We start from the raw sequence: 14,902 nt of genomic DNA on the forward strand, positions 1-14,902 counted from the left end.
GCAGGTACTAGTAGATTTTAACGGTTTAAAAAAAATAGCCGTTTTTGATTGAACTTCGATATAAAGTACCACTGGAAGTATTTATGTCCTAATTGGCGTGAACGTAGTAGAATATCAAATAACTCTCCATGAGCCGCAATGGCTCAGGAGATAGTGTTCACTTCCCAATGAGGTGACCCGGGCTCGATCCCAGGGATGGCTGGTCGATACGAATTTGAATCCGGCTTGTACCGACCGCAGTGCTGACGTAAAATACCCTCAGTGGTAGACGGATCATGGGTTAGAGACCCTTGCCGTCAGACTAACCGCGGGAGGTTTTCGTGGTCATCCTCTTCGTGTAATGCAAATGCGGATTAGTTTTATCAAAAAGGCCCTCCTCGAAGCAAATTTCGCCCAATATTTGATCCAGGAGTTTCCTTGTCCTCTGGGTTAGGTTCAAAGCTACACGGCTACGGAGTTGAACATTAGCAGTCGTTAACCCAAAAAATTCGATGTTCAACAACGTAAAAGGTCGGCTGTTCAACAACGGTTATAAAATAACTCGTGATTCACTGGTTTCATAAAAAGTATTGCACCTTGCAAATTCATGTAATTTTTTCCCAAAATTTCAGAGGTTTAGTAAATTTGATCCCTAAAATTTCCAGAGTTTTTCTATCGCAAGCATGAAAGAAATACGCGCCTAATAGTTTTCCATAAAAAACATGTCCTGGAAATTTAAAAAAAAATCAAATATGTCTAGCATATAATCTTTTAAAAGAATTGGCTTTTAAACATTAAATTAATTTCTTGAGACCCGAGCTTTAAATAATGGAAGAAAAGGAAATTTTTAATCATAAGTTTAAAACAGAGTATACTTTTAAGTGCGATAAAATAATTTTTTTTAAAGTAAAATAAAAAAAATAAACCTAATAAACGTTTTTTGATATTTTTAATTGTTACTAAAAAATTATACATTTTAGATTTTAGCATTGTGTTGCAAGGTATAAGTTATTTTTTTAGCGTATTTCTTCACATTTTAGTAATGAAAAAAAATGACTGAAATTATAAGATATTTATGTACTATAATTAATTTTCTTATAATTTTTCATTATAAAAAAAGAAATTGCAGTGAACAAGGTTAAATTCAAATGTATTTTTATACAAACTGTCGTCTTGTAAATATCTGCACACAGATAAAATAATCTTTAAATGTTATTTTTAAGTGATAAAACAGTACCAAATATTGGGCACTGGGTTCATCAGAGGTTAAATTAATTAAGTCTACTAAGTTCTATGAGTTTTGAAAATTCAACAGCTAAATAAAAGACTCTTTAACTTGAATTAACTCTACTACTTCACCTTTTACAACGAGAAAACTTCAGTTAAGGAAAAGCGGCACTTTAGAAAATGCAATCTAATATTTTGAAATAAAGACATACATCAGAACTTTTGTTTAAAGAGTTGCTGAAAAAAGGTGGATGCTTAGAAGTTTTACTTTTCTTGGTGCTATGATGGTTTCAAACTGGGAACACTGCCTCCGGAAGGTGCAACAAACATGTGAATACTTGTGTGTAGTAATTAATTTTTCATAGTTAATGCGCTACTTTTTGGAGAAAAAATGTATGGTAGTGCGACAGATACCCCTCTCCCCCATATTTTGAAGGTGAGAAATCCAAGTCTGTCGAAAAAGAAGTATGCTTATTCAGACTAAGTACGTTTTTGTGCCTGTCTCTGTAAGTTAATAGATAGCGCTAATTAATTAGCATAGTTGGTATATCCCCTCTTTTTTTTTAATAACCGTCATTGTACGACCGACGGCCAATTTTGGGTTTACGACTACTATTGTTCAACTCCGTAGCTTTGTAATTTTGAACCTAATCCTGAAGACAAGGAAACTCCTGAATCAGTACCCCCAGAGGTATGACTTTTTATGGGAACATGGAGGACTTTGTGACTCTACAGATTTAACGTGTATCAGTCACCATTTACTACACGGGTTGTCTTCGGCCAGCGGGGATCGAAACCACGACCTCTTGGACATGGACCCAGTGCTATCCCGGCCCCATATCTTTTTGAAAATTTTTTGATCGGCTATTAGTTCATGAAAATCCGATGCTTAGATCGAAAAATATTTAAAATGATTTAATTTTTTATTTATTTTGCTCATGAATAAGAGATAACTGAGAATTTAGTTTAAAAAAAATAATAATACTGATATCAGTTTCATAAATTATGAAATTTTGACAAAATAAGATTGGATAAACCAAAGAATTTTTTCCTGAATGCATGTGACTTTTTCGAAAGATACAAATAGCGTAAATGATTCAATTAAATTTACATTTTATAACTCAATTTTTCCTTTATATCATGTTTACATGTTTTGGTACTTTACATGCGTTCGTACTTTCAATCTATGAGTTTCAAATCAAATAAATTGCTCAATTTATTAGCCAGCCAGCGGCAGCGTGCAACAATGTGGCACAGCAATAGCATGCAAAGATTGATTTTATTTTTTCCTGTAAAAAAAAAAAAAAGAACTATAATAACAACAATGTGGCACAGCAGTAGCATGCAAAGATTGATTTTATTTTTTCCTGTAAAAAAAAAAGAACTATAATAATGACAAATTGACGACATCAGATACATCGAAGCCTAGACTAAAATGCACTAGAATACCGTGAGCGAACAAATAAGTTCGAACTGGAAACAATGAGGCAGTCCGAAGATTTTCTGGGTCAGATTTTAAAATTATACTTTTGATGTTAATACATTTCCCAGAAATATAGCTATTTAAACAAGATAATTTTAAGTTAAAAACTATTTAAATATCATTAATTTATGAACAAAAACTATAGACTAATAGTTATTATGTAATGATAAAAAAAAAGATATTATCCTGAATAACTTTTGTTCTAATGATCGTATTTTCATGACCAACAGCGCAAACGATATTTTAAGTTGCGATGCTAATTAGTTGTAATAATTGGCGCAAACGATCTTAAATATCGTTTGCTCAACTTAAGATAACGCAACTTAAAATATCGTTTGCGCTAACTAATATGCTAATTAGTTAACGCAAAAGATATTTTAAATTGCGAAATCAGACACAAAAATGTTTTCTCTGAACGAATATATCTTAGGACAGATTTGGATTTCTGACCCTCAAAGTACGGGGGAAGCACAACCTAGAAAACTGGCCCCTATAGTTTAATTAGAAGTTGCAAAGTTCTCCGAAAAGGTTCCGAGGGTAGACGAGCGAGGTCGAGCATGGATCGAAACCTCTAGCTGTTTATTAGTAGATTATTATATCTTCATTAAAAAAATAAAAACAACGTTTCTTTGAAAAATTTTGGTATGGTGCCCTGCGAAAATTTTTCCCGCTAAATACCTCTCTTGAACCAAATTATTGATGTGGCCGAATCCAATCGAATTTTGTTACCAAAAAAAAGAAGAAGAAAAAAAGATACTTTGATAGCTTCTCACTGTCCTTCCCCCCTGAAGCGATATTCACAGCTCGATTATTATTTCTCGCGCTTTCTGAGAAGTGATTATAGTGAAGAGATCGAAAGGTAAAAAGAAGTTCTCCTTTTTTCTTTTCTGGGTCATCATACCTGATGCTTCCAGGTCAGCGACTCTCTTATTCTATATGGGTTTCTGTGCTGACCATCTTTCTCTACACAATCCTTTGGCCATGCTCGCTGAGTGGTTGCAACTGATCACCGCTGCCGCCGGTAAGTTATTATCCATTCTCTACGTTCTCTTTTTGTAACTTATAAGTCTTCCCCCTGAAACAGACTTATGTGATATTTGAATTATTTTGCTTCTTATTAATCCGCATGTATAGTTTGTATGCTAATATGAAACCATGGTACATAGCGTTTTTAAAAAGTGCTTAAAGGTGCTTATTTTCGTTTTTCAAAAGCACTTAAAGGTGCTTTTTTTCATTGGGTGTTTTTAAAAAGAAGTCTAATTTTCCCTTTTTTAGAAATGAGATTTTTTTTCTTTACCATGTCGATTTCCACTGCGTATTATGCAAAAGTGTGCTTTTCACATTGTTCTATTCAACATTTTCATAATTCATTCAACCACATTCCATTTCGGCGTACCGTCAGTCCATAGCGTATGAAAGCCTGATGCAATCATTTCACATGTTTGATGAACTACTTTGCCGGTCCGCATGTGCGTCTACTGAGCTGGGTTTGGTGAAATTATTGCACTCTCATGTGCAACTCTGCTGCATTTTGCAAGATACGTATTCTCAGTTTGAGGCTTCAATTTCCAGTCTCTGATATCGAACCGAAAAATCTCTTGATCATTTTATAATGGCTAATTTATTCAAGAAAGGAGTTCATAGTTATTTTCTCATGATCATGTAAAGTATTTGAAAATTATTTTGCATTTTGTTAATGTATATTGTACTTAAAAATATCTTTTGAGTGCTTAAAAGATGCTTTTTTTGTTGAAAGATTTGGCTACGCACCCTGGATACGATAGCCGCTGGTGTACCGATAGGATCACGGTGTGTTAAGGCTTAAAGCGTGATAGTTTTAGTATAGTTTAGTAATTAGGATAATTGAAAAACGGCCTAATTGTGGTGCATTGAGGGTTTAAAACGCTATAATTTTAATATGTTATATGTATTTATTCTTATTTTTAACGGCGAAACACACACTGAAATACAGAAACGAATTGTAATTACAATTAACAGTTTTAAATGTATTTTAAGTGCAATGAATGAAAAACAATCTGATATCGGTGCATTTAGGGTTAAAATGAAGTAGCTTTAATGTGTGTTTTAGACTAATTATAATCACAATTAAAGGTCTGAGAGCGGCTCATTGAAGGCTGAAAAGTGATAGTTTTAATATGTTTTAAAATATTTGTAATAACAAGTATTAAAAAAGAAAATTTTTCAAAACTGTATTATAAATTTCCGTTTGATTAAAATAAGAAAACCTTAAACGAATAGTCAATGCATGACTTTTTTTTAAAGCAATAATTAATAAATAAATACTTGTAAACATTTTTAAAGATTAAAGAGATTTAAAAAATTTTGCGTTTAAAACCTGTGAGTTCTGCAGTCAGTCAGATCTTAGTATGTGTTTTACCTACTAACTATACTATAGTCGCAACTAACTATAGTCGTTATGTTACCTACTGATTATGAATTAATAACATCGTCTAAGAGCAACGGAATGAAGCCTACACGCATACGTCCAAAACTGACTAAAAGCATCTAGAACCGATTCAAGAAACTTTCGAGAGCCGCATTTCATACTTTACTTAATTTTATAAACTTTAACTGACTCTTGTCTAGGTATTTCATATGAAGTACCTAGTTATTCTGAAAAATAGAGGATCATATAGTTTCCACGGTAACAACGAGTGATTACTATAATTTTTTCACGAGTCATCTAACGTTAGTGTTAACCCTACGCAGCCATGTAGGTAAAAGTAACAGACTTATTGAATTTTAATGTTTCGTATTTAAAAATGGATAAAAGTAAAGAGGATACTATGCAAACAAGGCCACCCATTAACATAATACGGTCGAAATATTTGAAGAATCAGAACTACTATTACTCCGAAGCATGATATATTTTTTTTTCTAAAAAGAAAATTTTTGAAAATTAATTTTTTTCCTTTCAGATTTCCTAGCACCATTTTTACTTTTGTTACCAATTTTACTACTTAAAATACTGTTCGTATTAATAAATTAGCACGCTGGTTTCTAACCCATGGTACTGGGCCGTGAACTTATGTCAATGAAGCATTTTTAAATTTTTGAAAAATAAATATTGGAACAAATTGAGTATTGAGAGTGACTTGAGGATAAACTTCTACAACACTTAGTGGACCCTGGCTTGTTTCACAATTCTTTTCCATGCAGCCATATATCTTCATTATTTCCAAGTCGTCAATAACGTCTTCCTTCCAACTTTTCCTTGAGCGGCTTCTGGGCCAGTTGATTATTTTTTTCAAGCCTTAAATATTGTCTCTCCTCTCTACCTGTCTAAGCCATGAGGGGCACTGGGATTTGATACATCGAACAATATTTTTTCTTTTATGATTTTTTCTTTTATGATTTTCTCGATTTCTAGGTTTGACCTAATTATCCATTCTCCTCTATCATATAGGTCCTATATCTACCTATTAGATATAAGTCATATATCTAATAGGTCCCATTATTCTCCTCAGGACCTTTCGTTCAAACACCTTCAAGCCGTTTTCATCTTTTTTGGCCTTTGTGTAGGTTTCACTTTCATATGTCACACTAACATTTGGACTCGCAAGTAATTGACAAGCAGTGTTAAATATAAAATTAAGAATTTTTTTTAAAACTTATTTTATCTTAATTTTTTTAAACTTTTTATTACAGTTCTACTAGCTAAGTGATAGGACATCAGTGTTAAGTAAATTTGTTTCTTTAAAGTTATTCCCTAAAGTTATTTCTTTAATATAAAAAAAAAATATCTTAATTCTTCTTGTACAGTAATTTTCACTAGTTACTATATATTTGCATATATACGCCATAGGAATACAGTAGGTGTCTGTTTCACATGTATTTCTTATATTTTTATTTTTAGTAGATTTGAAAAGTTTCTTCTTTTACAAAATTGGTAGTCCGCACAACTAAAAAGTTTGGTAAAAGCTGAATTAGCATATTTAAGGTCGATTTCTCGAATCATTAAGATTGCATGTTAGTGTACGAAAAATTCGATCATTAGATTAAAAGCTATTAAGGTTTTTCGCTTCCTTCACACTGTTCATTTGCAAATGTTAGCTAAGACAGTTTGTTGAAATGTGTGACTGGATTAGTTGCAAAAGTAGCCATCCGTGAATAGGTTTTCATTCGAAATAGGCTATGTTACTACTCGGATTCTGAACTGTCGTTTTTATGATGTTTTCAAATGACAGAAAAAGTCTGTTATTAATTCCGTTTTATAACAGTTGGTTGGTTGTAAATCGTTTGCACTAAGAATCGCACTGTTTATTCGGAGCACCTGTCACTCAATATAGAATTCGTTTCGAATACAAGAAAAGAAAGCCAGAGATAAAGGTGAATGTGCAATTTCCTTCATCGTTTATTTTTACTCAGTTACTGTTCTATAAGACTTCGAACAATTTTAACAAGCAAACTTTGACGGAGGCAAGTATATGGTTAAAAAAAAAATGATAAAATTTTTAAGAAAAAGATCGAAAGACTTGCAAAAAGATAGTGCGTCTACGTATTTATAGTATGTCCCACTATGAAGAAGAAAGCAATACGTGTAATTGCAAATGTAATGTCAAAAGTAAACACATTTCAGTAAAGAAAAAAAATTTCTTTAAAATATTTAAAAATTTAACTAATAAAATGAACAGTTTTTTTTTCTGTTTATTTTTTTATAATATACTGTTAAATAGTTTTACTGCTCTTTATACTTGCGCATGAAAAAAAAAAGAAAATCATGTGCTTGCCTCAAACTTCAATTTGAGACACACAGTTTTACGCAGGAATTCGCTATGTGAATTTCTTTAATTTAGAATAAATTTAAAAAAACACAGTTCGCTTTTTGATAAAACAGGGTGAACAGTTATGCGGAATTAAGATTAAATCCGCATAACAACTTAAAAAATAGTTATGCGGATTTTCGCAGTTATTATTTTTTTCATCTAGTGTCTTTAGAAAAGGAATTTTAATATTCATTCTAACTTTAATTAATTTAATTCTAAAAATTAAAACTTAAGATTGTTTTTCCCTAATTTCGACCAAATTTGAAAAACAGTAATGAGTTAAAAAATGTAGAATAAAAGAGTGATTCATTGTTTAAATTAAGTCGAATACATTTAAACTTTTAATTAATTGGAAACCTTTTTCGTTTACGACTACCCTTATTTTTTAAGTTGTTATAAGCAAATTTTCAGAGTTTGAACTTTTATTAGATTTTATTAAATCAATATTTTTCCCCGCGATATAAAAAATTTACTTATACTTACTAAAAAAAAAAATTATTTTTTTAAATTTATTTTTCTCTAATTCGTATTAATATAGTCATGTGCTAATAAAAAAAAATTTTCAAAAACAGTATTGCGTCAACGAAAGTTAATCAAAATCTAGTTCATGTGTTTTTATACTTACGTATAAAAACACATGAACTAGTTTTTTTAAAATTTCATATTAATATTTAAAAAAAAGTTGTCGAAACTAGTCGGATACCTTAAAGAATTAACATGCAAATGCAGATAAAAAAATTATTCATTTGAAGAAAAGCACTCCACATATTTTATTCAATAATCCAATATCCACGTGATATTTTACTCAATAATCCAATATTCACATATTTACTCAATCCGCATGATTATCCAATATCCACATGATATTTTACTCAATAATCCAATATAAAAACATCTTTAGAAACGGAACGTTTTAGAAAATATTTTTGGTTTCCTAGATCGCGTTAATAATTCAGAATCGGTTCAGTTCGTGTAATTCATGGAAACTATTCATGAGTCTAATAGACCAAAAACACTGCTAGATTTGCAAGAATTTTTTTTCAGCATTAAGAAGGAACAACAAACCGAGATGGAATGAACTTGATTTTAGATTAGATGTTGTGTCATCAGGGCCCCGACTTAGCCTAATTGGGGCCCGGGGAGAAATATTCTTTGGTGGGCTCCCTCTGTTTCACTATTTCAGTAACGAAGTATTTAACTTTAGGGAGGTATTTAAATTTTTCACCTCGTTATACATATATAACAAGAAAATTGACTAGAATCTAAAATAGCTATTAAATCCCCCCCCCAAAAGGTGAGACGAAATATCTCCTGTCTATTTTATTGATATTCTGACAATTCTATGTCCATCATACCGAATGCAATTTTCTGATTGTTAACTTTGTCATCTAGCTGCGATAAATTCATATCCTTGTTGACACTAGGGTGGAATTCAGCTACATTTTCGCAACTACGATGTGTCACATAAGCCTATCAGATGCCTGTATTTTTATAAAGACATTGCATTTTGCGATATGTAAAAATACATGCTTTTGATTGGCCAAATATGTCCATCATAATTGCGTAAATTTAGCTGAATTCTGTACCAGAAAACCATAGATTTACGAAATATAGATTGTGTTCATACGATAGATTAATGAAGAAGCTAACATGAAACTGACGTATTTATTATACACTGTACTGATATTTTGTTTAAAAAAAAAGTTCATTAAAGAAGGAAACCTAAAATATACTTTCTATTCGATTTGGGGCCCGGGGCAACTGCCCTGTATTTCCTTACCTTTGTCAGGCTCTGTGTGTCATGTTGCGAAATGGACGCACAACGAGCATTTGTAACAGAATAGGAAAAAAATATGGATGCATTTTTCATTAATTTCGTGTTTTACATATTCTAATATCTGTAATAGTTTTAAAAATATAAATATTTTAAATCCGGTTATTCATATGTGTTGATCAACGATGTTTTTTCCTCCTTTTTATATATAGTTTCTCCTCAATCGCAGCTGTTCCCTGACATATTTAAGTAACTTCTTCTGTAATCACCCTCTTAAAATAATCATAAAACAATTTTCAAGTACATTATAGTCATTAAATTTTATGCAGACTAATATTTTATTACTCAATAAACAGTTTTATTATTATTGCATGCATTGCCAAAACGATGAAACGAACCAGAAAAGTCCGTAAAACTGATTATAAAACGGAATTAATGGGGTATAATTAATGATATTACGCTCGAGTTAGCAAATATCAATAGCCAGAAATCACACAAGGAGTTTTAGAAAAAAAAAGAATAAAAGCTAAAAAAAAAATAATAGTTTATTTATCAAAGTTAAACATTAGAAAATAACGCATGTCATAGCTCCGTGAGTTAAATTTATTAGATCGCCTTGCTTTTATGAATTCTCACACGATGAGCTATAAATATTTTTTTTATCTACTTGAGTAAGTTGACATACGAGATTTAATTTACTAATTTAACTAATTCCTTTAAAATTTAACCTAAAGCAATCCAAGTTAAACAAAATGTATGAGTAGTAAGAGCCATCTTTTAGCTCAATGAGGAGTTGGAAATTTAGTTCGTTTTAAAATTAAGTTAGAAAATATATAATAATAATAATGAATGAAGCTGTTGTTGTTTCGAATGCTACTTGCCAACACCAGCAAGCCTGTTTGATGAAATCAAGCGAATTTAAGGCAGAGGGTGCGTCCCTTGAGTTTCAGTGACGTTATCTATGGCCAAGAATTTGACTTTAGCCACACACACGTCACATCCCGTTTATAGGGTGGTCCCATTCATTCATCTACAGATTGTACTTTTGATTTGAATCAGAGAACGATCCATTTCCAATTCAGTACTCAATATGGAGGACTTTGTGACCCGACAGATTTTACCTTTCACCAGTCACCGTTTACTACACGGGGATTCTTCAGCAGGAGGGGATCGAATTTAGAACCTCAATCCCAGCTCCGATAAATGAAGTAAAAGCGTATTATGATCCTTAGATAAATGCCTCTTATAGATTTTAGCCCAAACATTTTTACCACCCAGATAAATATAGAAGCTTTTGATGTCCTGTTTTTTTTTTCTTCCCCAAGGCACGTTAGAAGTATCTTTTTGATCTAAATTTCTACAATAATTGTACTTATCTTTTTTAAGAAATAATTAAGTAAAAAAAATGTTTTTTTGCATCGAATACTTTCTACTAAGAACAGGAATCAGATGAAAGTAATTTCACTGATACAAAAAAAAAAAATTTGTTTATGTTTTATAAATGAACTATTTTTTTTTTCTTCTGTAGATTATTCAGAATACTCTTATTTTATTCTGTTAGCGTCATTTAAATGTATCTTTCTTTCCTCGTCTTACTTTTTTATGATTTTTTTTAAATTTATTTATTTGAAGTTATGAACTCTTATGAAAGGGGTAAGAGAAAAGAAAAGAAAAGAAAAAAAAACGTACAATTACACAGAGATGACAATCTTTTTACGTCGCGAAGATGTATGAGAATCGGGTCACCCATAGGAGAGCTTTCTTTTTTTTCTTCAAATTATTGGAAAGTTGTTCTCTTTTCTTTTTTTCTTTTTTATTTCCCCTCGAGTTTGACCAATGACCGTGATATGGGACAATACACGCGGATACAGTTTGAAACTTTAAAATCTAGCGAAATCTCCTATCAAATTAAAACATATTTTAAGATCTAGTTAGCATATTTGCTGTCAATATCAAGTCTTATCGTCTGCTTTAAAAATATCATCTGCATTAAAAATATCGTCTGCCGTCACTATCATAGATATTCATTGGTGTCATCACAGTACGAAAAGAATAAAAATTATGCGGTTCTGCATGACAGAGTTGAGTCGTCTTTGTGTCAGTGAGTTAAATTCGAATCCATACGTAATTTCAAAGTCATGAATTTTCCTCATAATTTTGTGACTTGAATGTATAATAAAATACACAGCGAAATATATTTTTAAATCAAAGAAGAAACGAGATAAGAATTATTCGAGAGAGAATGTGTTTGTTTCAAATTTTTGGCAGTTGATTAAATCTTGTTATTAATGCTAATAAGTCAATTCGCATTTCATAATTACAGTAATATTAATACTGAGAGAAAAGTGTTCGGTACTATTACATCAGTATTCGTAATTATTTTATTAATATTGTTATTATTTTATTAATATTCGTTATTGTTTTATTTATATTCGTTATTATTTTGTTAATATTCTTTATTGTTTTATTGATATTCGTTATAATTATATTAGTATTCGCTGTTATTATAATAAGATAATTCGGTATTATTTTTCATTATTATAAAAATTTAGATCAATGACTAATTTATTGCGATTTTTTTGTTTTGTTTGCATAACTCAATTTTTTACAAACCTATAATATAAGTAAACCACATCAATTTACATGTACAAAAAGTAAAAGAATGAAATTCCGGTTTCAGATGCTTTTAGTTAGTTTTGAACTGCTCATAGCTGCTTCGCAATGACTAGTGTGTGCGTCTACACCAGGGGTGACGAACCTTCATGCACCAACGTGCCATTTTTTCTCAAATATATTTTAATGAGGTCATAGACGTGCCGACAAATAGTTTTGACTTCGTGATTATTGGGTAAATAATAATACTAAATTTTATCAACTCAAAACTCTTTATTTACTACGAAAAAATGTTATTCTCAACTTTTGCAATGTCTCAGTTATACGCGTAATTCAACTTAAAGTAACATCAGTGTGACTTCTGTTGTTGCAGATTACATGATAAATAACTTATATTAGGGTTATAAGATATTAGTTTAAGCAGAACTGTTATATTTTTTGCTAGTTATTTATTATTCGTTTGTTTTTTTGCGGTTATTAATTGCTTTTTTGGCTTTAATTGTTCTTTTTTTGCGAATTTTAATTGAATTGTTAATAGGCTTCATAGTAAACTATGTGATCGGTGGCGTGCCCAAAATATTGTGTCGCGTGCCATAAGTGGCACGCGTGCCACTGGTTCGCCATCCCTGGTCTACACGCTTCATTCCGTTGCTCTTAAATAGACTTAGTTATTAATATGAAAAATAATAAATTATATCATCTGCTTCTCCTTATTATTCATCAATTAATCATCCGCAATAAGGATAAAATGTACTTTTCGAGAGATTTGAGCTATTTATGATTTATAAAATATATCAGAAATTGTCTATTTTCCCCTTTAATAGTCTATCATTAGTTATTTCATGGAATAAATAAGTAAAATATAAAATTTTTCATCTGTTATATACTTTAACTCAGTCCGCGGATCAAATGGTACCGGGCTGCCCATTTCATCGAAACTGAATTTAAATTCCTAGGTTTATAACCCAAATTAAAAATATTTGTGTTCCATTAAAATTTTATTTATTTAAAAAAAAAGGGGCTCCGAAAGTAGTGACGTAAATTTTTTAATATTTTAAATAGTAAAAAAAAAAAGAAAACCACCGCAACTATTTTCTCTTTCAATTAGTTTTAATTAAAAAAAAAATCAATCATCATAACTGTAAATATAAGTATAACATGAAAGCGAGGCGCGAAATTTACATTGGAACTAATGAAGAACTTCGTCTTCTCTCTCGATCGTGACTCATTGATTTAACGTTCGGTAAGTAAAAATTTTAAATCAGTTTATATTTATTTTTTGGTGTAACTGTATTTGATTTTGAAGGCATGTTTAAATGCAATTAAATTAAAATTAATCAATCAAAATAATCTAAAATATACCCCCCCAGCGGGCCGCGGTAAAATTATCAAACGTTGACAGGCACGCGGTGATAAAAAGGTTGGGGAACACTGCTTTAACTGATTTGTCTAGTTNTATATATATATATATATATATAGAGAGAGAGAGAGAGAGAGAGAGAGAGAGAGTCAAACCCCGCAATAGTGAACCTTCAGGGGACCGAAATTATTTCGGTTCACTATATCCGCACTGCAATTTGACTGTATATATATATAGCTATAATTATAATTCATAGTTATATCTTTTTCACTTTTACTCTGAACGAGACTTAATTGTTGTGTTTCGTTTGCGTACACTGTGCATTTTGTGATTTTTTTTAGTTAATGGTTACGTTACTAGGTTTATCTTTCCATATTAAATTTCAAAGTTGAAAGGTCTGGAATCTTTCCGACACGATCCACTTTATCTTATCAAACTGATGCTTAAAAAAAATTGATTAAACTATTTTCGTTCCCTTCCTGCTGTATACGGACACAGAAAAAAAAAAAGATTATTCTTAGAAGTATCATAATTATTTATTTTTTTTAACAAAAAGCAAACAAACCCTAAATGGCTGAGTGATTCTTTAAATAAAATAAAAGGCATCATCGGAAACTGCAGTTATCGGCATAGAGGCGAAACCGTTTTTCTTGACTGAGTTTTGGTGAATCTCGCTCAAGAATTTGGCCTTCATCGGAGTGGAATGGCACACGATATGGACCTCAGAGTTTGAAATGTTTTTATTTATTTATTTTCGAAGACATTTACCTAAAACAATTGATTACGACGTTCATTTTGAAAGTAATTTGGAACACACATCATCAGTGTGATGTTTTATCGCAGTACAACTGGATCGCCCACTCTGAATACTTGATAGATTGGGAAAAAAAAATTTAATATCCACCTGAAAAGATATTGTTAACGAATATAGTTGAATTTATTATAATTTAAATTTTTTTGCCAATGAAATTTTTAATTTTTTTGCCATTTTGCCAATGGGTCTTGTTTTGGGTTTCATGGCGTACGCACTTTAATGTGAACGTCCTCGTACTTTTCAACTGCGTACAAGAGTAATAGTAAGCAGTGCGCATGCGTCGTCATTGCATGCGTTGCTATGGCGACCGCTGCTGTTTTTCTTTTCACTAGCAGACATTCTTAATGTATTTACATAATAATAATTTAAAGTATTTTTATATTCTTTTTTATTATTAACTTATAATTACTGACTTGACGGTGATTTTAATATAAATGTGAATACTGAGGAAGGAAAAGTATTTTGCGACGTCTTGAAACACGTACATAGGCAGGATTTGAAATGTTGTGGAGTTTATCGGAGTCAAACCTGAAAAAATTTGGTTAATTAAACTGGTTACCATTTGGACAATGGGTAACCAGTGATCGTAGTAAAGCGATCACAATTTTTTTTTTCTTTTCTGTTTTTAATCGTTACCAGCGCTCTACAAAAAATTCCGATTTTTTTTGTTTTTCAATTTTTTTATATATTTATTTTTAATTCAAATCGTTTTCTTAAATCTTTAAAATCAATAGCTTGCTTAAACAGGATGTCCTAAAGTAATTTTGATAAAAAAACTATTTTAATATAAAAATACTTCTTATTTTTTAAAAATTTTGAATTTTTTGTTGATTGATAACGAAAACGTCATAGTAGAGAGCAAAAT

General features: G+C 31.0%; 1 protein-coding gene across 1 annotated transcript in view; it reads left to right on the top strand.

Annotated features, from left to right (window-relative positions):
* The first annotated feature begins 3,428 nt into the window (after window positions 1–3,428).
* Window positions 3,429–14,902, top strand: part of LOC107453272 (protein Skeletor, isoforms B/C) — a 75,730-nt gene continuing 64,256 nt past the window's right edge. Inside the window, exon 1 of the mRNA XM_043050114.2 lies at window positions 3,429–3,710. Within this exon, the coding sequence (XP_042906048.1) occupies window positions 3,626–3,710 (85 nt within the window). The 5' untranslated portion in view covers window positions 3,429–3,625. The remainder of the gene's footprint in view (window positions 3,711–14,902) is intronic.

Source organism: Parasteatoda tepidariorum, chromosome 2 (genome assembly GCF_043381705.1).
Source record: "Parasteatoda tepidariorum isolate YZ-2023 chromosome 2, CAS_Ptep_4.0, whole genome shotgun sequence".
NCBI classification, from domain to species: domain Eukaryota; kingdom Metazoa; phylum Arthropoda; class Arachnida; order Araneae; family Theridiidae; genus Parasteatoda; species Parasteatoda tepidariorum.